The sequence below is a fragment of the Hydra vulgaris genome, chromosome 11, assembly GCF_038396675.1.
Source record: "Hydra vulgaris chromosome 11, alternate assembly HydraT2T_AEP".
In the NCBI taxonomy this organism is placed as follows: Eukaryota; Metazoa; Cnidaria; class Hydrozoa; order Anthoathecata; family Hydridae; genus Hydra; species Hydra vulgaris.
Genome location: NC_088930.1, coordinates 54,660,001 through 54,686,007, shown reverse-complemented (window position 1 = coordinate 54,686,007; position 26,007 = coordinate 54,660,001). Strand labels below are relative to the sequence as shown.

Genomic DNA, 26,007 nt, shown 5'->3' with positions numbered 1-26,007 from the left:
ATATATATATATATATATATATATATATATATATATATGAAGACCTCAGTGGAAAAACCGGCGTTGTGATATTTAAAAAGTATTGAGAAAGTATGTGTTGATCATTAATAAATGTCTTTATTTAAAGCAAAGAAAAAAATTTTGTATAAAAAATTACAAAATGTTTTGTTTTTGAATAAATTTTAAATAAAATAATTATAATATAAATTTTTTTAAATTGCTTATATATATATACATATATATATATATATATATATATATATATATATATATATATATATATATATATATATATATATATATATATATATATATATATATATATATATATATATATATATATATATATATATACTGCTGCTATATATCATATACTGCTGATTTAGGTGAGGAGTGCGACGTCATACTGAAATACATCGACTGAGGGTTTGCAATGGAGCATCAATCTTTTGATTCATTATTCTTTGTTTTCTTCTTTATTTTCTAAAAAAGCCGTATTGATTTAGATAAGCAAAAAAACTGGGCAAATGCTCACATAATTATGCTATTATAGATTATATATATATATATATATATATATATATATATATATATATATATATATATATATATATATATATATATATATATATATATATATATATATATATATATATATATATATATATATGTATATATATATATATGTAATATATATATATATACATATATATATATATATATATGTATATATATATGTATGTAAATTATGTTAGTGTATTTTACAAATAGAGTGCTCAATGTTCTTAAAAAACAGAGCAATAATAAATTAGTAAAAAACACTTATTAACTTTTATCTTCGACTTGAAGTTTCACCATTGCTGGATCATCAGGAAGAGTTCTCTTCCTGATGATCCAGCAATAAAATATGTCAGTGGAGGCGATTATATATATCTTAGAGTTGAAAGTGCAATTGATTATTATATATCAACAGTTGGAAATAAGGAAAAGCTTGATCTAATTGTAAGTATTGATGGTGCACCTATGTACAATAGTATAAAGACTTCCATTTGGCCTATACTATTTACAATTAACAGAAAAGAACCATATGCTGTTGAGTACTTTGAAGATTTTATTCTTGATATGAAAAAATTTCAAACTAATGGGTATAAACAGCTGCATGTGACTATTAAACTTCGCACTGACATGGCTTTTAAAAATAATTTGTATAAAGAAGAAGGTCACCAACTTGACAAGAGTCTTTCTCCTCTTGCTCAGTTAAATTTCCCAATGGTAACTGGATTCCCATTGGACTATATGCACCTTTTATGTCTTGGGGTAAATAAAAAACTTCTAATAAACTGGTGTAAAGGTCCCCGATGTATTAGAATAAGTTAATCTGTTAAAGACAGTATTTCAAATGAACTCATAAATTTACGAAGTTATACACCATCCAATTTTCAATGTAGACCACACTCTTTAAATGAACTTGAGAAGTGAAAAGCAACAGAGTTTTGATTCTTTCTGCTTTATGCCGGACCTGTTGTTTCAAAAAGGAAAAATAAATAAAACTAACTATGAATTATTTGTTTCTCTTTCAATTGCTATGCACATACTGCTTTCTGATAAAATGGTGAAAAATGAATTGTTGCATTTGCTAAACAGTTGCTTATATGGTTTAATTAGAGAAGTACAAATTTTGTATGGGGAGATCTTAGTAACATACAATGTTCATAGCATGATTCATTTAGCTGATGATTGTGTTAACTTTGGGGAGAGTCTTGATCATCTATCAGCTTTTCCTTTTGAAAACTTTTTGGGTTGAATTAAAAAAATGGTGCGAAAATCATATCAGACTGTTGCCCAAAAAGTGAATCAATTAGATGAGAGAAAAAAGTTGGATATTTTTCTTAGAGAAAGGAATGGTAAAGAAATTTCTGTCCAAGTGGTAAATAAAAAGATCACATCAAATCTACGAGACAGAGTTTATGTCATTCAAGGCAAAGGGTTTATTTTAGTAGAAGAGGTTTTGGTAGATCTTGCAAAATGCAACACTCTAAATCGTCATTCAGTTCGAAAGTTTTTTCCTAATTGTTTTGAAACATCTTATTTAGACAATTGTTATGTAAATTCATTAGCCAACCTAAAAACAATTTTTCTGAAAAAAAAAAAAACTTTTGAAAAAAGGCTTGATGATACCTCTTCAAAAAGGTGGTTATGCTTTTTTTTTCTACTTAGACATTGTGATATTGCTTATATCACTGATTTCTTGAATTAAAACACAAATTTTGATTATACTTGCAGAGCATCAATTTTTAAAGAATGCCTGTGCATGTGTCATTATGCAAAATTTGTTATAAATTTGTCAAATATATAGTTCATTGAATAATTTTAAAGTGAGTTTAATGCATTTTAATTAAATATTATAAATTTTTTGTGTGAAACAAATACCTGGTATGTTTATAGAAATAATAAAATATTTACGCTGGTGTTTTACATTAATAAATATAAAAAGCGTTTTACAAAGTTCATTGTTTTTAATCTCTAATGTATTTTTAATTTTATTTTGTAACTTATATAAGATTGTTTAGAATTAAATTGCACCAGAATATTGAAATGTCATTTGCCATTGTTTAATTTTTAAATGGAAAAATTAAAGTAGTGGTAGTGATTACTAAAAGTTGGATGAAAAATGATGGGAAAAGCTTCTGGCATTTATTTAAAAGTTCCGCTGCGATTCGTAAAGCTGTCACAACCTTGCAGGCACCAACCTCTGATTGGAAGATATACCCAGCTAGGATTTTATACACTACAGGTTTGCATATTACTATAAAAAAATGTAAAAAAATTGAATTAGATACTGAACTGTATGTTTTGACCAGGGCACTGGAGAGGATAAACATGTGCTGGTGCAAATTTATTTTGGGCCCCCCTTTACAATATGACTATTCTCTCATTTAATATCACTTATTTTAAATCCAATATTCCAACAGGCATTTGTTTAAATTATATGTTCTGAATGTCATTAGAATGTTTAAAGAAGATTTTTAACAATTTTTTTAATCGTTGACAAAAACATTTTTATTTTGGAGTCTTTATGAATAAAATTTTTTTTAACAATGTTTTTATTTTTTTTTTAAATTTTCAGTGTTTTTAAAAAACTAAAAAATTCATTAATTTTCATGGGTTTTTCATTAAAATTCATTAATTTTTATGCGGTGCACCAACTGCACCCCATTCTCATAGCGCCTGCTTTTGCCGCAAACATTTCAATTATATTTTTTTATTAGATATCGATAAATGATTTTACGTACATAGATTTGTGTTTAGATTTTTATGAAAAAGCTCAGTCACGCTTAGAGAAAACAGCAGATACTTTAAAAATTGAAACTGACACCGAAGAGAAAAAAGGGACAAAGCAAAAGTAAATTTTACTAAAATTATTTTTAAATCAATAAATAATTTTGCAATAAAGAATTACACAAATCATGCACTGTTTTTGTTTAAAAAGTAAAGTTTATATTAAAGGGGAAAGACGGCAATGGCATTCTCTGAAAGTGATGAAGATATTGTGGTTGGTGATGAAGAACTATACAGAAGATATTATTTTGATAGCTCAAATAGCTAAAGAACATCTAACGTGATTCTAAATATAGCAGGTTAACTATTTTTGTAAAAGTAATATAATGGTTTGTTAAAATAAACATGCTTATTTTTTTACTGAATTATAAATGTTTTTAAATCAATATCAACTCCCCATTTACACAGTGAAATAGCAAGCTTTTCAGTTGCTGAAAATAACATTGACTTCTCGAAAGAAACTAATCTATCTCAAGGGAAAATGATGTTTTCTTCAAATATATTGGTAAAAAAAAAGTCCTAATGTTGCTTTTGTTCTAATTAAAATCTGTGTGCGTGTGCAGTAAAAAAATTAATAGAAATCAGAACTAAATGTTATAGAATATAATTTTGTTGACAAGTTTAAATAAAAATCACTATATAATGTTTAAAAATTTTGTTTAATTTTTGTAGGTATAATTTATCTATACCTAGGTAGAAAATGGCTCTAAAAATTGTGTTTTGAATAAAGAGGATAGCAGAGAAAGACATTTGTCTTGCCAGGGTAAATAAAATTTTTAAGAATGTACATTTCAATGTGTTAATCAAAGTTTTATTTATTTTTTCCATTTAGGTAATTTTTCATGGTTAATTTTTTACAAAATATTTTACATAAATAATAACAATATTATTTATTTTACTACATTTTTTTTTTAAGATTTTCAAAAATTTGCTTTGAGTTGGATGGCAAAAATAGATAAAAAGGTACTACTGTTGCTTTTTATTTTAATATCAAGGATTGCATAATACCCCCACAAATTTTCAAAATTTTGAATCAAATCAGAAAAGTGATTCAAGAGTCAATTTTAAAAATCCATGTATTGAAATTAAGATTAATATTTAATGAAAATTAATATAAATTTCATTCATATAGAATGAACATAATATGTATTCTGACCCTTAAGTAATTTTTATTTTTGTAATAATAGATGAGTTCTCTTAGTTGTTGTGGAGGTAATACTCCATATAAATGGGCTTTTGCTTTTGGAAAGTTGTTGATGAGCGAGGATGCTGGGGCCTGTTTTAATGTCTCTGGTGGTTCATTGAAGATAAATTTTAAAACATAAACCCTGTATCATATGATAGTGGGTTAGAATGGTTTTATGCATTTTTTTAGATTTTTGTTTTTACAGGAAATATATTTTGTTTGCCCTAGTCAGTCATTTATGCAACTATTTGCTATAATTTCTGCAGTTTGATTTTTTTTAATTTGATTTGAATTTTTGATTTAGATGCGATTACACGACAGCATCATGGTGCAAAAATTTGCGAAGGTTGATCAGGCATTTCGAAATTTTTAAGACAATCAGGAACACGACTCAATCAAAAAGTTTTAAAAATGAACAATGCTGCAAACGCTAAATAAATTGTTTGAAAATGTAAATTTTGTGTTAAATTCAATAAAAAACTTTCTTACTTAACGCAGTGCCTACTTTATTTCATTATTCTTTTGAGTTAGCTTTTAATTGCTCTATCAATAAATTTTTTGCTAAATCCTTTATTTACAGCCTGTTTTTTACAAAACAAATTAAGATATGAGCAATATGTATAAATTTTATATATAAATATTTTATATATGTGCATATATACATACATAATATATATATCAATTATAAATTATTAGAAAATCACTTAACAAAAATTTTTTCAATTAACACAGTGTTTCATCAATAAAAAGACTCATCAGAAATAATGAGTTTTTTTTATTGATGACAGCATTTCTGATGAGTCTTTTTATTGATGAAACACTGTGTTAAATGAAAAAAAAAATTTGTTTAGTGATTTTCTACTAATTTATAATTGCTCTGTTCTTCTAAGAACATTGAGCACTCTATTTTGTAGAATACATTTTAAAGTTGTTTAAATATATATATATATATATATATATATATATATATATATATATATATATATATATATATATATATATATATATATATATATATATATATATATATAAAATATATATCAATTATTTACGAAATATATATATGTTTATATATAAATATATAAACATATATATATTTCGTAAATAGTTGATATATATTTTTTTGATATATGCATTAAAAAGCGATATCAAAATGCCGTCGACTATTATAAAAATCAGTGTTGAATCACCAGAAAAAATGTTTGTTGATTAAACGTTGAAAAGCAACATTCGATCAACGTTTTTTGTAAACACCAAATCAACGTTGATAAGTGGCTAACATTTTGGACAAAAAATCAATATGGAATCAATGTTGACGAGAAACATTGAATCAACATCAAATCAACGCCTCATTTTTTAGCGGGTATGCACATATTACCTAGGTACTCAAATTACAATAAATATATATATAAATATATATATATATATGTATGTATATATATATAATTATATTTATATATATATATATATATATATATATATATATATATATATATATATATATTTATATATATATATACATATATATATATATATATTTATATATATATATATATATATATATATATATATATATATATATATTTATATATATATATATATATATATATATATATATATATATATAATTAGTAAAAAACACTTATCTTACTTTTATCTTCGACTTGAAGTTTCACCAATTCTGGATCATCAGGAAGAGTTACTAAAACTTTTATTAACTCTTCCTGTTGATCCAGAATTGGTGAAACTTCAAGTCGAAGATAAATGTTAGATAAGTGTTTTTTACTAATTTAAATATATATATATATATATATATATATATATATATATATATATATATATATATATATATACATATATATATAAAATATATATATATATATATAAAATATATATATATATATAAAATATATATATATATACATAAAATATATATATATATAAAAAATATATATATATATATAAAATATATATATATATATATATATATTTATATATATATATATATATATATATATATATATATATATATATATATATATATATATATATATATATTATATATATATATATATATATATATAAATAGAGCTCAGTTACAATAGCGCGAGTAAATTCGTTACTTTCCACCTGTTTCATCAGAGAGAGGTGGAAAGCAACCACCTACTCGCGCTACTGTAATTGAATATTTTTTTGTGCTATGTATTTCCTTCATTTTTTAATTATTTTGTAAAATCTGTAATTTTTCTTTCTTTCGGTATATTTTGTTAAACGTTCCTCTTTATAGTTTGTCATATGCGTTATTGAGTAAAAAAAGAACGTTTTTTTCCGTTCATAATCAAATTAAAATTGTTTCTATAAACAATTTCAAAATAAGAAAGAAAAAAAAGAATTGATAACCAGAAAAGTAGATTATATTTACAAAAGCTTTGAAGTCACTTGCCATTAATTTTTGAAAAAACTTGCTTCAAAAATCATTTGCTTTCCGACTTAAACTTTTTAACGCTAGATTAAAATTCGATTTTGTAATTGCTTTTGTTTCATTAAAAAAATTTTTTTTTAACAAATGAAAAGGTTCTTACACTTATAATATTTTTTTTTTTATCAACGAATAAAGTGCGATCATCCAAAAAAGCTTAAAATTATGAAACCAATACAAATTCTTTTTTAAAAAAATTAGATGTTAAGGTGTTCCACGAAGACCTACTATTAATAATACTAATAAATTAAACCGAAAGAAAAAAATCTAGTCCAATCAACAGGAGAAAAGAAAATTAGATACAACTGCTTTCGAATGTTTTACCGAACTTTTTTATTAATTTGGAACCCTAGCTTTGTTTTAGCGCGCCTTTTTGTATTCGAAACTGTTAAAACTATGAAAATGGAAGATCGAAACGAAAATTCGAGTAAGTTAATGTTTATAATATGTGTGGAATTTTAAGTCTTTAAATAGAATATTAGAATATAACTGATAGACATATTTACTTTTGATTAATCTCGTGATTATTTTTTGATCTGGATTTTTTATGCAAACTTTGAAAGTTTGTTGTTGTGTGATTAAATTTTCTATTCTATCTTTTGTTTAAAAGTAAAAATGTTAAGAAGAAAAAAAAAACATTCAAATTTTTTTTTTACTGTAATATATAATCACTTGATAAAAAAATTGTTATTTTGGCGTATATAAAGTACTATCAACAAAGTGCGCGAAATGTTAATTTTGACGAATGCATCAGATTGTTTAGTTTTCTTAAGAAAAATATTTCTTTGGAAAAAATTTTGAAACCAAAACAAAATTTATGGTAAAACAAGATGTAAAAAAAAGATTGTAAAACTAGGTGAAAAGAAGAAAAAAAAACAAACTCTTTTCTAAAGAAAAAGAAAAAGAAGCGGCAGAAGGACCATAACATTTCAACGAGCTTTCTTTAAAAAATAGTAAAAATTTTTAGTAATATGTTTAGTAAAATGTTGTCTGTGTTCAATGCAAAGCATTATGCAATTCAATTTGCAATCAATATTTTTTTATATTTTACTTAATTTTAGTTTACATTTGTTGTCATAGTAAATAAATTGCTTTTATAAATAAAAAAGTTTCAAAAGGACAATCTTAGGGGCTGTCCATTAATTACGTCAATAAAATAGGGGGGAGGGGGAGTCTGGAAATTTTTGATAATTTTTGACAAGGGGGAGGGGGGAGGTCAAGAAAAGTTTACTTCAACAACGTTACTTTTTTAAATAAATTTAGTTACTTCATTACTAGTCATGCATACTTACTTAGTTACTAGTCATGCATACCGGCGAAGAAAAAAGGTTTTTTTCTCGGCCAGTATGCATGACTAGTAACTAAGTAAGTATTCAAAACGAGACTATTACATACAGCCTGCCACTTGCAATCGAAGTTGCTCAGTTAGTGAGAGATCTTGGAGTTCTCATCTCATATGATCTTAAACATAATGCTCAAGTTTTAGCAGCTGCGATGAACGCTAACCGCTCCTTAGAGAGGCTGAAAAAAACTATTCGCAGCCGTAGTTTTTCATTGTGTAAAGAAGCGCACACCACATATGTTCATCCTCACTTAGAGTACGCTATCCAAGCGTAGTCACCTTACTAACCGGCAGATATAGAAGAGCTAGAAAAAGTTTAGAACCGTGCTACAAAAACCATTCCTGAGATTAAGCATCGCACCGCCGAAGAGCATGTTAGAGCTTCCGACACTTGAAGAAAGAAAAATAATAGGTGATTTAATTCTGATGTTCAAGTTAATGCGTGGATTTGATGAAATAAACTTTCATGTATTATTCAGTCGTCCTTCGTCGTCAAAGTATATTATGCTTGGTTATAAGCAAAGTCTTGCCCAGCAAAGAGTACTCAATTGCATGCCAAGAGAGAAATTCTTCACGAACCGTGTTGTGTTGCAGTGGAATACCTTGCTGCAAATAGTAATTGACGCGACTAAAATTAACTAAACTAAACTTAAAAAAAAAGAAAATTAGGCATCGTTTATAGCCTTGTGTTACATACTCACCCAGCCTTTAGTATTTTAATGACATTTTCTATATTCTACTTTTTTTAAACCATGTTGTGCTTTAAAAATACCGGACACATACAGAACAAAATGAGCACACGCGAGATGTTTACTCGTAACACTACTATTTTTTCAAAGTTTGTGTTTGTTGGCCTGATGTAAAAACAAATAAAGATTTATGTAAGTACATATTCTAAATTATATTATTTAAATGTTTATACCAGAATCGGCAACCTGCTGCTCACAAGCAAATTGCCGACCCTGATATAAACATTTGATGCTAAAATTTCAATATTATAATGCGACTCTCAAGCTCCATGCACAAATACTATTATAATATTGAAAACAAGATGTTAATAGCTCTTTAAAAACTGGAAACTTTTTATAAATTATAAACTTTGGGTCTTCCGTCTTAAAAGATTACTAACCCCTTGTTTATACAAGTTATCAAATGCATTATTTTGTTATGCTAGACTCTATTAAAATTAGTTTGCTTTCAATGTGGAATTGGATTAGGTCTAAAGTTTAAGTAAGGAGGATTGGCACATTCACGTTCAGTGACTCTGCACTGTACGTATGTATTTCATAACTTTCAGATTAGTTAAATATATATATCTTAAGTTTGCAATTATTAATCGTAATATAACAACTTAAAAATATAAACTTGTTTTGTAAAAGAAGATCTTGAAGATCTTATCAAAAATTTCTTTAGAATCTTTTTATTAATTTACAACTAACTAAATTTTTAAATTTAATTAATTTTTAACTAACTTTACTTAATTTTTAACTAACTTAAAACTAACTAATTTAAATGTTCATCTAGTCAATTTTTGAAAATGTTGGCGGAAGTCGTGTCAATTACTATATGCGGCAGGGTATTCCACTGCAACACAACACGGTTCGTGAATCTTGAAGATCTTATCAAAAATCCCAACAGTTTCGATTTCTTTATCATAGTAAGAATTTCGGAAAACATCGAGGAATATTCTCCTCTATCAAAGTTTTAATGTTTCTCTTTGTTCTTTTAAATTCCATAACCGGAACGTTTTTTTTATTATTAACATAATATCGAGTTGCAGTTCTTCGATAAGTTGAGTAAATTAAATTTTTTTTACCTTCTATCATGTACTGAAAAAAGTTTAAACCAATAGTGTTGCATGTAGCAATCACTTTTAATCCTATTCACTTTTTGTTCAGAGCAAGCCTTTATAATTTTAAATGGCTATATATATTTAAAAAATGTTTATAAGTTAAAAGGTGAACTAAATTTTTTTTTCTAAACATTTTACTTGTAAACACTTTTTCTTAAAGTTGTAAACTACTGCTATTACTACTATTTAAACTATACTATTCATTTATTTTTTTAAATATTTAGGAGGGGGGGGGGGGGTAAATTAATTGTTGACGTAACTTTATAGGGGGGTCTCTGAAAGTTTGACATGTTGTTAACAAGGGGGCGAAGGTGGAAGGTAAAAATTGCCAAAAAATTGTTGACGTAGTTAATAGACAGCCCCTTATCGATCGTATTTTCAGAAACTTTTACAAAATAAAACGTAGGGTAGGGTGGGGCAAGATGCCCCCCTTAAGAAACTTTAGCGTATATAACAAATACTTTTACATTTTCTAGTAATTTTTCTTTTTCATATCAAAGTTTACTTATAAGAGAAGACATTGGTAAGATAAAACAACTACTTTATTACTGGTGATAAACTTTAAAGTTAAAAAAACTAATAATTGTACAAGGAGACATCTTGCCCAAGCCGTGGGGCAAGATGCTCCAAGAAGTGCATCTTGCCTTTAAAACAGTTGTTAAAAATATCAGTTAAAATTAAAGCTATTAATAGTTCTTTATAAAAATATTTTATTAAAATAACTGAAATATAAACACTGCAATTATTCTATGCAATTGTCTTGAAGATGAATAACTTTTTTTAATTTATATCACTAACATAAATGTTCAAATAACATATACATGATTATGATTCACAGTAGTAGCATAAGTCTGAATCATCTGGACCACATGAAAAGTGGTACCAAGATGTACATTTACTACATTGTGTCCAATCATCAAATGTTGGCACATTGTATGGACAAGAGCATATGGTGCATAGAGTTGTATCAGTGATAAAACTTTCAGAGGCAGAAACCATATCTTTCTTCCTTTTCATTTGTTTCTTTATGCCATTAAGTCTTTCTGCTTTCTGCTTTTCAGGCTTTTTCACCTTTTTTGTCTTCAAATTTATTGATTTCATTTTTTGCTTGATCACCTTATTAAGTGCAGCTTTTTCTTTACACAATATGACTGCTTGTTGCTTTTTTTTTACATTGTTTTCATGCTCTTCTGGTCGCTTCTTGAAAGGTGAAGAAGTAAGGTTTTCAGCTGACTCTGTCTTTCTCTTTCGTTATCTTAAAACAGGAATGGACGCGGAGAAATCTTTTCCAAAATATTTAAGGGAGAATTAAGACCACTTATCAACAATTGGCAAAACTTATCAATTGGCAAAACTTATCAATTGGCAAAACTTACAAATACTTATCAACAATTGGCAAAACTGCATCATCAACAGCCTTCAATTTTGCAGCAGTAGTTGTTGTGCTCATGACATTTGCCAACTGTATAGGTGCAACAAGAGGCAAATTGGGCAATTCACTAGATTGCTGACAGATTTTCAATGGCTCAGCTTCATTAGTGAGCAAAGCTGCTTCAAAGGCTTCATCATTAAAAATAAGGTCATTTATTGGGTATAAACCAGAGCATCTAAAACCATTGATTGCTTTGTCAATGTTTGTAGTAAAGTTGTAGGCAGTTGCAAAAATACCTGCCATGTCAAAAAATGAAATTCTACGCCTCTGATGTGATAACATCCAGTAGCTTGCTGCTGTATTGTAGCCAACTTTCAATGGTTTAAAAAATGTACAATCTAAAGGTTGCATCTTGTGTGTACAATGATCCCATTGTCACAACAAAAGTTAATGGCCTCAAGTGTTTTGTGACTGTGATTACCATCAAGTACAATTAATTGCTCATTAGTTTTAGATGCATGAGTCACAGCATGTGTTAACCATTCAATGAGTAAAGATGAATCAGACCATCCACTGGAGCTAACTCTAATAATTGAGCCTGAAGGTGCACCAACAGCCAGCCTATCAGTCATTCGCTTACGGGGAAATATAAATAAGGGTGGGACATAAGTACCACTTGCACTCATTGCACACACAACTGTCACAGTAGCACCTCTTTCTCCACTAGTTATTTTCGAAACTTGTTGTTTGCCTTTCGTTGCAATTATTTTTCCTGGCTTATGGACATTTGTGATTCCAGTTTCATCCATATTCCAGAGCTGTTTGGCTGAAAACTTATGTTCCTCAAATAATGACTTGTATACTGAAAAAAACTGATTTACTTTTAGTTTATTGAAGCCAATGGCTCTGCTTATACTGGTGGTTATGGAGTTTGAATAGAAAGTTGTGGATTGCGAGACATGAATCCTCGCAGCCAATCCACTCCTGCCATTTTTGACTCTTTATTAAAAGGATTATCGATTCCAATTTGTTTAGCAAAATCATATGCCGGGCGACGCACATCTATTGTTGTCAAGCCAAATAATGCTGTTTCCATAATCTGAACTTGTGTAACAATCTTTAATTCAAATTCTTTACTAAAAACAGGAAATTTTCCACCCAGAGACAAACCACCAGCAACTTTTACTTTTCCATCTCGATGACGATGTAATGTTTTTTTATTAATACTAAATTCTGATGCAACATTCTTTAGACTGCAGCCCATCTTTATTACATCTAATGCTGACTTTATTCTATCATTTGTTGCACCTCTGTGTTTTTCGCACATAATTTCTCACCATTATTTGTAATATTTAAATGTGTCTAAAGAAATATTAAAGCCTTAAAATTTCAATTATATAAACATACAAACACATACACAGTATTATATAATTATTCAATACATTATTATTTTATACATTACATAACATCTATAAATTAACTCTCTTTGAGTTAAATAAGAACTTACTAAAGTTACATGTACATACAAATTTACTCAAGATTATTAACAATAACACGATGTTGCAATTATTAATATGATGTTGCATGCTAAACACAGCTCCTTTTAGTAAAAGTTGTATTATGCGCATGTAATAATATATGAAGTTGTATTAATACAACTTCATTCAGCTGAATGCGATGCATATTTGCAAAAGTTTTACAAATATGTATTGAATTGCAACAATAGCATGTGATACAGCTTCATTTTACTTAGCATATACATTATGACATTTACTTAATATATAAAATTATTTTAAAAAGCTATTTATAAATATGCATAATAGTTATCAACATATAAACCAACATATAAACATTGTCAATAACTAAATTAGTAAACATTTTTATGTTCTAAACACACTTTAAAAATGGTAGAAATTCCGTAAAACCACGACGCAAGAAGCCCTTTGAGGGCATCTTACTCCACGTAACCGAGGACATCTTGCCTCATCTGTAGTGAGTGCAAGTTTAATACAAATAAAATTAATTTTATTGTTAAGTTATAAAATTTCTTGACTATATTATTGTGGGATAAATTCTCTATAAAACAACACATTTCTTACCTTAATCGCATAATTCGTACATTGTAATATCGTATTGCCAATCCAATAAATATTCAAAATTAGAAGCAACTTACCAACAAAATCCTCAAAAAGTAATAAACCGATTTAAACCTCACCTACCAGCAATATTAAAAACATTTTTTATTCCACGATTTTGTTTTAACTTTATGAATAGTATTATAGAGGGATAAAACATTACCGTTCTATGATACTCTCACATAAGCAAAAAGACTTCTTGCCCCACGGGTCATCTTGCCCCACCCTACCCTACTGTCAAACGGGGTGACTTGATAGGTTTTAGAGCATTTTTGCGAATAAACTCTTTCGTATAAATTTTTTTTTTAATTTTATTTTTTCGATATAACATACTTTTCCTTTATAGGATTCCATTAAATATAATTTTTTTTTTGTTCTAATAAATAAAACAATTTGGTGTTAATAGGCTAAACATAACAATATAATATATCAGTAGCATCATTAGAGAAATTGTAATTAGCAGTTATAAAATAATACTGACAAAATAAATATTATAAATACTAAGTACTAATGTACTTTACTTGTTTAACTCCATTTAAAATAAGATACCAAAACAAAAAGACCTAAAAATCACATTTTCTGAAGATTATACAACTGGTGTTAAAACCGGACTAGGAATTAGTTGTTCTGTGTAGTACCTCTAAACTGCTGCAGGGTACTAATTAGTAAAATAAATGTTTAAAAGACAAAGTGTTAATTTTCTTTAATAAAATGTTTTGAGTTCAATCATTTAGTGAATATTTCTGACATCTGATAGTGCATCCGATTCACTTAACAGACTTTATCAATATTTTTTACATTCGCAAACTCTAGTTGATAACTATTATTTGTCTTTGGTGGTTGAAGATGTCACAATATACTTGAGAAATGTACAGCAAAAACGATGTCTTCTGCAAAAAGATGATTGAACAGATTTTTGGATCCTTCTACTTTCCTTAGGAACCTCATACAAAGAATTTTGGGTGTTAATAAAACCTCAACCATCTGTCCAACGTAATTCAATTTCACACTTTTTTTTGGTTTTTCCTGGGTAGACTACAACATGTCAACTCCCTGTAGTTAGAAAATTGTTGACATCAGGTTCTTCTTGATTAGACTCATTTAAATCAACATCTTTCTTGTCATTACTTTCATTGGGATAACCACTACTACCAACTTCAATGTCTTCTAATTTAGACAAAGATTCAATATCCTTTTTTTTTTGTTTTGTTTGTTTAAAGCTATTTTTGATTTTTTGCCTTTAATTTGTTGGTTTTTGGATTATTTCTGTTTTGATGTTTGTCTATAATCAATGTCAACTATTGTGATCAATTTTCCTGGTGCAATTGTTTTCCTTCTTTTTCTATTGGTTTTTCTTGCTGCATCATTGCCACAGTACTTCGTGAGAAGATCTATTACACTCTCATTTAATATTTCTTTTATGGTCTCACCACCATAGTCTTTGTTGACATCTGGAAGCCGTTTTAATACTTTTTCTCGATTCAATGGATATATGCCTGAAGCTTCGAATCTTTGTCAAGAGCGCTGGGAAATGGTTTTTTGGAATTGAACCCTTGATTCGCGATTCTCTTCTCCATGTTTGTAAAATCTTCTTCTACTCAACTTTCAAGGATCTGAAAACAGCAATTCAAGCGGTTGTAGTAGATGTGTGGCATTTGGGAGTAAACCGGATATTATTTTCCAAGCATGCTTTGATGATATCAGATGAGAAATGTGAAGTTAAATTATCCCCAATAACAACTTTAGCTCCTGTAAGAGATGGCCAGATGGGCCACCATTTGTCCACTCTATGTAGCAGTTTGCTGCTTTATAAACAACCATGAGAGAAAGAAACCGACCAACTGCACTCCCACAGTTCATAATACTAATAGCTCCTTTATGTTGCATTTTTCTTTCTATGCGTTTAAGGCCACGTTTACAAACTACTGTTTTAGAACCTGGATTATTGTTCATATTTGTCTCATCAAAGTTGAATGTATTGGTATTAGGAATGTCTTGAAGTGTAATGGATAACTCATTGAAATATGAACATACTGAATTTCGATCAATTTCAGCTTTTGCTGGTTTTACGTTGTCAGCAATTTGAGCAGTCAGATTATTGCGAACAATGAAGGATTTTATCCAATCAGGGCCAGGCAAGTTATTTTTAAATTTTAAATCAGTAACGCCCATTCAGTCTAGATAGTCTTTTACTAGCAGACGTATATCTAACTTATCCAAAGGTAACTTCCAATCTGTCAGGATGCTAATAACTTGTAGAATCTTTTCTTCGGTATGGGGCTGTAATCTGGTCTGCCCTCCAAAGTTTTTCATATGTCTTGATTTACTCTTGTTGTGCAGAGTACCATATGGTATACCATATAACTTGGATGCCTTAAAAATCAATATTCTGTTAGTTGAGATCTAACAAGGCATTTTGCATGGCTCACGAATTCTTCTGCAAATCTTCTTGTGATATTTTTTGTCCTAATGTCCTTTTTAACTAGAAATAATCGTTTGAAGCATTAAATTTTGAAAATTATTTGAAAAACAAAATTGTTTTGAATTTTCTGCATATGTAATTGGGAGTAACCAAAAATGAGTGGTATATTACAGTGGTATTATAACTGGAACACACCACTTGAACATCTGAGGATAGATTTGTACAAGAAAAAAAAAAAAAAGTTTCTAATTTTGCAAGTACATCTCCAAATCAATACTTTTGTAATTAACAGGCAAAATTATCAAAATCAACCCGTTTTACAATAAAAGTTTTAAACATAGTTACTATAAAAGTACCTGACTACAATCATCAATTGAGAGAAGTAAATTTTTCAGCTTAGGGAGGGGCGGTTTGGGATTTTTTGGCAACTCCACAAATTGTCAAAATTTTTTAGGTAATTTTTATTTTGAATATCAATTTTTTACTGTCTTAACAAGTTTAACTTTGAAATGACATCATGTATTGGTATCCCATTAGTCCGATTTAAAACTCACACCGAACAATTTTATTGAATCCCTCTTGAACAGTACGTTTAAAGTAGGGATGCCAAATATTTGGGTTTTCAATATTTGAATAAATACGAAATACCCCAAATCGTGACCCCCCAAATATTTGTACAAATACCAAATAGTAAAATGTATGAAAAAAATCAATTGATTTCAATTCAAATTTTAGCTTTTATTTAAGAAGTGATATTTTAAAAATACAAGCATATTCAATTTTTCTTCTTTCATTCTATTACGAAATTTAGTCTTGAAGTTTCCAGCTACAGAAAAGACTCTTTCAACGTCTGTTGATGTTGCTTGCACAGTTAATAAGGCATTGTAGATCATCTTTATGTTCTTTTGTTCCTTCAAACGCCTTAATTTCATTCTTGATCAAAGTTTTGACTGTTTTCTGATGGTTTACAAAGTGGTTGATAGTGTCATCAAACTTGGATGTTGTATTTGAATCATTTTTATCATCAATTTCCTCCAACAATGATTCTGCAAATAGTCTTGTATTGAGTTCCTTAATTTCTTTTCTAATAGTTAATTTTGACAAATATTTAAAATAAAAATTTTTCTTTAAATAATCACCAGTGTAAAGAAAAATCAATGTTGATATTAAATTGACATTTCTTCGTGAATCAATTCGAGTTTTTAAATTTTTGAGCATTTTTTGCGAAATATCACTTTCCTGTGCGTTGAGTGTGTTGAATAAATAGATAAATGATCCTTCTGCCACCATCAAATTGCAGCATTTAGAGCTTAATTTTTTAATAACTTCTTCAACAGGAATCAAACAATATATTATGTCTTTAACTTTAGTTTCAATGCTGTCATCATTTGAACCTTCAAATTCAATTATTATAGATTTTACAATTTCTTTCAGTTCATAAAATCTCTGCAACATAGGAAGTACACTATTTCATCTTGTCTTGCAGTGAATTAATAGGGTTAACTCTTTTCCTGTTGTTTCTTGGACATTTTCTTTAAAGCGAGCAATTTTCAATGGAGATTTCCGAAATTTTCTCACATATCCTTGAACAACTGATATAACATCAAAGTAGGATTTTTCCATTGGTAAAGAGCCTACTTGTTCATCAAAATCTAGTTTTTCATCAAAATCTTCATCTTCATCATCAAGTTCAACATCATCATTATATTCATCCATCTCTTCACGATCTTTTTGATATAAAAAGTCAACAAAGCTAAATTTATTCCATGATTGTAACAAAGTTGACTTTCAAATGGCATCAAGATGGTATATTTTTTCATTACGGAAGCTCCATCGTTTATAGTTGAGATAATATCTTCTGAAATGTCAAGTAATGATGTCCTGGAGTTTTTTCCTGACAGTTGTTTTCAATTTTTCAGCATTACAACTACCTGATCCAAAAGGAGTTGATGCAAATTGCTTAGATTCAGTGCCGTTGTGAATTTTGATATTTAAATATCTCTTGAATGTATTATCAGTCCACTCATCAATTATTGTAATTATTGTAAATTTCTTTCTCATGACTTTAGACTCTTGAATTTTTAACACAAATTCATTAAAAACTTCTCCGTAGTATTTTTTAATGTCTTCCCAAACTGTTGATTTTGATTTAGGCATTTGATGACCGCGTGATGACAAATATGATTTAGTAGCATCCGAATTTATCATTTGATTGATTAAAAATCCATCTTTGGCTGTACATTTTGATATTAACAACTCTCTAGACTCTCGAACTATAAAACTTGTTATTGGACATTGAATTTTTTGATTAATTGGACCTACTGTTGATTCTGATGTATTCTTTCTTTTAAGAGATATATCCGTGCCATGTTTCAATTTTAAATGATTCATCAAATTCGTTGTTCCATAATTAACAATCCTACAAACTTCATTACAGTTGCCAACTTGACATTTTGCCTGATTTTTACTGGTTTTTACAAAATGTTTCCGCACTTCACTCGTCATTTTCTAAATAAAATTTTAGTTTAGTCAACGTAACCTAAAAAAGCCTGAGACTCATACCTGATAGTAGTATTTATAGTACTTCTTTGTATAATTTCAATAGTTACTTGATTAAATTCACAGTTAAACAAAGATAAATTTTAAAAAATTTCAGTAGTAGTGAATTAATTATGATATAAAATTCACGGAAATTGCGTAACTTGGAAATTAAAATAAAGGGTTCGTAACAAATTCTTTAAAATCTTTTACGAACAAAAGTTCGTAAAAGATTTTTAAAAATGTGACGGTTATTTTTTTTAAAAATACTGAAAAATAATTTAAAAATTTTTGCGCTATTCGTATACAAATATTTGGGTAAAAATACAAATATTTGGGTGATTCCAAATAATGCTAAAAACACCAAATACCCAAATAAAAAATAATTGGGTTCGACATTCCTAGTTTAAAGTTTAAAAAGCGAAAAGACATTAAAGCAAGTTTTTTCAAATTTTTCACTTTAATTATGCACCATGGCTTTTATCTTTGCGACTAAAACATTACAATACAGACAGTGCAGACAGACAGACAGTGCAGACGGACAGACAAACAGTGCAGACAGGCAGTGCAGACAAAGTAAAAAGTTGTAAAGCTCATACAAATGATGAAGTGATTGCATTCTTCTCGCTTAGTACAGAAATCATATGCGCTAAGACAACATCTGCAAAAGTTGTCTTTTGTGATGTTTCAGAATTCTTTACAGATATGCAGGCTTCAACAAAAACAATTTGTTCCTTGTGTAAAATCGCTTACAGACCTTTTTATTTACTCAAATAAGCGGTGAAAAATAAGCTGTGAAAGCAAACTGAAAATTAAAAAAAACTAGACTGAGATCAACATCATTTGACGATGATCTTCAAAAGGTTGTGTTGCTAAATGTTAAACGAAGGATTTACTTTTGTAAGGATTTACTGTTTGCCGATGTCATTGTTGACAATATCTCATTCCAAGACTTCAGTTTTCTGCTCAGCAGGGGTTAATATTCGGGCTCAGAACCAATAGATCATTTCGATGCTACGTTTACGACATGAGTAAGGAGAGAGACGTGAACTTCCTAGTTTAATGTTCTTTCGCGGCACTCTGTAATAAAAAAAGGCAAACGTAATAAAAACTAATGTAAAATTAATAAAAAATTATTTTATTTAAATTCTGGCATATAAATACGCATACAATATTTTAAATTCCGGCATTTAAATTCCGACATATAATAGGACCAAAATTTGTACATACTTTAAAGCCGTCAATGATGGTTTTAAGTCATCAAAGTTTTTCTAAAAATATTATTTCGATGTTAGCAAGTAATTTCTAACATCGCGAGAATCATTACTTTAATGCAGAATAGGAGGAGAATTTTCTAATAATTTTTCACTTAAATTAGTAAACAAAGAATGTTTGACATTTTAACAATTTTGGTGGAATATGTTTTGCTTTTCGTTTATTGAAAGATTTAATGTAACATTTAACATTTTCGTCATTAGCTGTCTATTAAAAATTCTTGAAATACACGTTTTTATTTACATGAAACGATGACATGAAGTTTCTTAGATGAGAAACCTCACCTAAATATTACAGTATAGCAGCGCTGTTTTTAGTGGGTTAAAAATCTCCATAAATTTTCAAAAAAAAACCTAAATTCGATTCCCCTTCCCCCAATTAAGGGGTGAAAGGTAGCCTAGCCACGGCTCTGCAGTATTTCCTTTTTCTAGTTTCTAATCTAAGCAGGCTCAACAAAGTTATCTACAGGTAAAGAGATCTCAGAATGTTAGGTGTTTTTAAGATCCTGCTAAGCTCCAAATATTTGAGTATATACTTTGTTTTCACTTTTATGAGTTAAAGTAATACTCCGGCTAGACTGCCAAAATGTTTTAATACTCTTGTACTATAGTTTTCATATGTCTTTAGATAAATATTTAGGACATTGTTTTTTCATTAGGGACTTCAGACTGTCAGGTTAAATAGTAGATAGTATTGTTGCCAATATTGCTAAGGGAATCATGAATTTCTGCATAAATTATTTATTTTTCATGCTGAATATATTTTTAAATGTTTGATTCACATATCTTTTATACTTTTTACATTCCACCACATAATGTTAGGTTAAGGGACCTCAGAACAGGAAAATGAAAGTTAATTTAAAATAAAAAGAAAAGTTATTTGCATTTAATTTCATCTCGACGTTATGAAATGAGTTTTCTTCCCCAGTTTATAAACTATGCAGTTGATGGTACTTCAAATGGTTTAGTGTATGCTGGAAGAGGGGAAAGTTGTCAAAAGATTATAAGAGATTATAATGCATGCGTAATTATACATTCTTTTGTTTCCTTTGGAGGAGATATAGCAATGTGCCAAATCATATTCAAGGGTCAAAGGGATTAGTGCCCACTTGGCCCCAAAAGAAGCAGTTATACGTATTCCAAATCTTCTAATCTCCACAAATGAGAGTAGAAGTCAGGATCACAGTACACTTCAATGTGCATATCAAATGTTTGGCCAATTTTTAGAAAAAAACAATATAAAACGACCTGTTGTTGTCCTATCTGATGGTCACTCTTCAAGATTTGACAGTGATGTATTGACATTCCTAAGAAGCAAAAATATTAGACTTTTCATCACTCCACCTGATGCAACTGGCGTTAACCAGCTCCTTAATCAAATCAATCAGAAATTGCACTCTGAGTACAGAAGTGCTAAATCTGTACTTTATTCTCCGTTTATGACAATCAACAGAGAAAGTTTCATGGATATACTTGCAGAGTTATGGCCAGAGTGGGCATCAAAACAAACAATCATAAATGCAGGTAAAAAAATTGGCATTTCAAGCGGAGGACTTAGTGTTAAGTGGATGCAGGAAGATAAGTTTTTACGAGCTAAGCTATGTTTTCAAAAAAATACCGAAAAAGATCATATATCAGCAGCAGTAACAGTTTCATCTCGAAAAGATGTTCGCTGTGGCTCAGCAAGATATTGAAAACATAAATACGAAAGTGCCATGGACGCTTATCAAACAATATCTGATAAATCAATATCACTGGAAGAAATACTTAACTTGTTGCCTGTAACCAAAGTAACACCTAAATTGAAAAAAGAAAATGTTAGAGTTACCCAGGTTCACGGCTCAATGGAGGGGAAAAAAATATTGGAAACAGTTTCTTTTATCAAGGAAGACAAAGCCAAAAAGGAGAAGGCAAAAAAAAGAAAGGAAATCCAAGCTACAACAACAAATTGAGGCATTCTATAAATGTAAGGAAGAGTGTACATGTGGAGAGAATGTTTGCGCAGCAAATAAACTTCGAGAATGCTTGTGTTCCCATAATGTTTTGAAATCTACATGTAGTAAAGCATCATGCCGAGGTAAAACAGGCTTCAAATCAAATATGATCAAATCCTTTTGTGAAATAGAACCCAATAAATGCCTTCAGTTTGAGTCTGATGAAGATAACATTAAAATCTTCATTCCTTTAACTAATTTTATCTAGAATACAACCTAGCGTTCTCTACTCGCCTCTTTTTGAATTAAAGTTTACCTGGATCTTATTTTTATATTTTTTATTCATTACATTTTTTTTTAAGTTGGTTAATGTTATAAAAAAAAAAAAAAAAATGATAAAATTAATAACTTAAGTTTGTTATATAGTTTTTGATTTGGTACCTCAAAACGTTAGGTGCAGCACCTCAAATTGCTAGGTATTTAAAAAAACGATTTTAAGAAAATTGGATTTATTCTGCGCACGCATCTTTTTAGCACTGTTTTTGGAGTCTTAAGGCAACATTTTTGATAAGGTTCTGCAAACTTATTTTCAGAAGGGATTGAAATATTTAAAATTATTTAAAAAAAATTAGTTTATTGCTTATAGACTATTTTCAACGTCTTCGTAATTTAGATTATTTTGTAAGGATTACATGTAATATTTTTTTGTTTATGACTTAACATATTTTATATTCTTTAATCAGATTATTCAACGCTTTTAGAATTTAATTAAAAAAAATCGAGTTCTATGCTGGTTTAACTCAAACCTGACATTCTGAGGTCCCACTGCATTCTGAGGTCTTTTAACCTGTACAAAAGAAAAAAGCTTTAATGAATTGATAATTTGCTTGCGCAAGAACTTTTGTAACCACAGCGGAGGAGGGCAGAACTAATAACTATATTTAAAATTATTTAAAAACAAATATTGTGCATTTGCACATGGTTGCGAATTTAACCGTATTTGTAACTTTCATCAGTGTCTCCTGTCAGCATTAGACCTTAAGAATATCTGTTTAAAACATGCTACAAGTATACAATTTAAAATTCCTTTCCGACCAACGCGATCTCGATAAGCTGCCCTGGTTAAAGGGCACAACAAAAAAAAAAAAAAAAAAAAAAAGAAAGAAGACCTTTCATATTTAAGAAATTTTAAGTTATTTTATATAATAGTTATTTTAACAATATCTCAAATCCAAGATGGTTCACAGGTTTGTTTACAAATTTGTTTGTCATTTGAAGTGTAATATTAAAAAAGTTCTATTCTGTTCAAGGCACGATAAATTTTTATTTTGGTAGCATTTATTTCATTAATTACCTGGTTTTATTTGCACTTTTGGTAAGGTATATTTTTTATTAAATTTTTTTTTTTAATTTTAAATTTTTATTTTCTATTTTAAGGTTGGGGGATATGAATACACTTTTTTTTATTTTAACAAAATTAACTTTATTTATAAGAATTTATCAATTGAAGTTTTTTATACTAATGTATGTTACCACATTCTCCTGCAACTCTAAGATACAATTCCCCATGTGTAGTTTGGAAAAGAGTTTTAGTAACTTTTTGTGTAAAAAAATTACCAGTTTTGTAAAAAAACTCTATTATGAAAAAAATGTGCATTTTTTTTTACAAAAAAGATGGTGACTTGGGATCTTCCTCACAAGATATATCAATACTAATGATAGCAAGGTTCAAGTAAGGACAATAAAGCAATAGCAACAACAAAACAATAAAAATGCAATACTAATGTAAATTTTAATAAAATAATACTAATAGGAACAACAACAACAACAATAACAAAATACCAATAGTTGTATGAAAATGAATTTGGAGATATTAAAAGGATGTTGAAAATGAGTTAGGAGGGATAAAAAGAGGGATTAAAGGACTAAAATTGTGGGTAATAGTGGTAGACCCTATCCCTAACCAATAAATAAAAAGCCACAAAAAATTAAAAACTGATTTTAAAAAACAATGTACTTGCAAGAATTATTCTAAAATACACAAAATAAAGGTACAAGCTTATCAAAAAAAACAAAAAAAAAAATAAATTATTTTCATTAATTACTTATGAAAATTTGTAATGTTCTTTGTATATTTCAAAGAACTTTAACATAACCCCCATAACTGGCTAAGTACATATGTTTAGTTGCATATATGCAAGCTATAAAATAGATGATAAAGTAGTTTATCATCTATTTATATGTTTTTCGTACCTGACAAAATGTTGAATTTTTACAACTATTTTATTTGCACAAATAATTTTAGCTTTAGTTGGCTAATGAGAAGAAATTCATCATTACAGCTAAATATTTTATTTGATTTACAAAATATTATTTCGAGCCACTGGTTTTAAAATGTAGTTTCAAAAACAATGATCAATGAGCTTAAACATGGATCAATGACCTTAACCATGGGTCATGACCTAAACCATGATCAATAACCTTAATCATTAATCAATGACCTTAACCATGGATCAATGACCTTAACCATGGGTCAATGATCTTAACCATGGGTCAATGATCTTAACCATGGGTCAATGATCTTAACCATTGAAATAATCAGGCTAGGCATAGTTATGATGTTGATTTACTTTTTTAAGTAATTTTTCAGTTGTTAGGCCATAGGTATCATCATCAAAATGATACATTTTTGAGAATGTAGTAAATGTGTTTAGTTTATTAGAAGTTATTCTTATTTAGTTATATGGTTAGTACAACGTTTTGTGCAAAATGCAAGCTGCATATTGTAAAGAAAATTGTAATAGATGTTAATAGAGACAATTGTAGTGGCTTTGAAAGTTGTCTAGTTTTTAGTACATAAATTTTTACTGCAGTTTACTAGGTAATAGTGAGATCAGTTGAAAAAGTTCTTAACTACACATTTGAATATTTTTTAAAAAAATTTTACAAAGTAATTATAAAGCAAAAAACAAGCCAGGTTATGTTTCAGGTTAATTGGCTTGTTTATTATAGTTCCTAATGGGCAGCTAAGTTTTTTTAATGCTAAAACAATTAAAAAAACTTGCCTACCCATCCAAATCCTAACTTATGGTTCACAATCAAGAAGTTTAAGAAAAAAAACTTTGCAGGAATGTTGTTGACATCTGTGCTCTTTTTTAAGTTTTTTATTAACCTTTTAACTGTCCATGCCTATTATTACGCAAACTGAAAGTGGTTCCCAAATGTCCATGCCATAATATTATAGTTTTAAGCATCTCCTCATTTATTCTTATTGTTCATCAGTAATTATATGTCTAATCATCACAAAATTTATTACTACATAATTACAGAGCTTTTCTTTCAACAAATCACTTTTACACATGTTTAATTTTAAATATGGCAGATAAGGAAGTTCTTGAATAATAAGAGTTTGTAGTGTTTAATAATACTTGAATAACAACAGTTTGTAGTGTTTAATAGTGTTGAAAATAGTAAAAAACTTTTTATTAATTATTAACAAATAAAAACACGATGTTTTTCAAAAACACGGGACATTTAGAGACCACTTCAAAGAAAAAAAGCTGGACTAATAGTAGTATAATAATAGGAACTGTAATTTAAAAAAACATGGGCCTGTTAAAGGTTTAATCGATAATCTTTTACCTCTTGTAATCTAACTGGTTATATAAAAAAAGAGTTTGGATTATGGCTTATGAGATAATGGCCTAAGTGATGTTTAGAAGGTTTTCTCATGAATAATTGTTTGCAAATTAAGAGAAGTAGTCATTAAGTAAGATGACATCTTTTTTTGTCAGCAATAGTCCGATTATTTAGGAGTAAATAAATGTTTATAGTAATATTTGATTTTATGATTTTATACTTATTATATATATATATATATATATATATATATATATATATATATATATATATATATATATATATATATATATATTATGTATATATATATATATCCATATTTTCTTTTAAGCACCAAAAATGTAAATATTTTCATAAAGAAGACGTATTTTCTAATTTTTAAAACCATTTTATTAATAAAAACAATATATGTTTTGACTACAAAAAAACCTATTCTGGTCTTCACACTAATTTTTATAGTTTCACTCCATTTTTGTACAGAGTTAGTCTAATCAA

General features: G+C 28.3%; 1 protein-coding gene and 1 long non-coding RNA gene across 7 annotated transcripts in view; both read left to right on the top strand.

The window, feature by feature from the left end:
* The first annotated feature begins 2,339 nt into the window (after nucleotides 1–2,339).
* Nucleotides 2,340–3,404, top strand: LOC136087316 (uncharacterized). Its single transcript, XR_010641713.1, has 2 exons — nucleotides 2,340–2,794; nucleotides 3,310–3,404. It is a non-coding gene; the product is annotated as an uncharacterized LOC136087316 (long non-coding RNA).
* A 3,912-nt stretch (nucleotides 3,405–7,316) lies between these two features.
* LOC101240141 (uncharacterized) overlaps nucleotides 7,317–26,007 on the top strand; it is a 57,842-nt gene continuing 39,151 nt past the window's right edge. The window contains exon 1 of one of the 6 annotated variants that reach the window (XM_065809227.1): nucleotides 7,317–7,431. In XM_065809227.1, the coding sequence (XP_065665299.1) occupies nucleotides 7,320–7,431 (112 nt within the window). In that variant the 5' untranslated portion in view covers nucleotides 7,317–7,319. Of the gene's footprint in view, nucleotides 7,432–22,836; nucleotides 23,254–26,007 lie in introns of those variants that run through there. The other 5 variants (XM_065809226.1, XM_065809231.1, XM_065809228.1 and 2 more) reach the window with 5 other exon arrangements.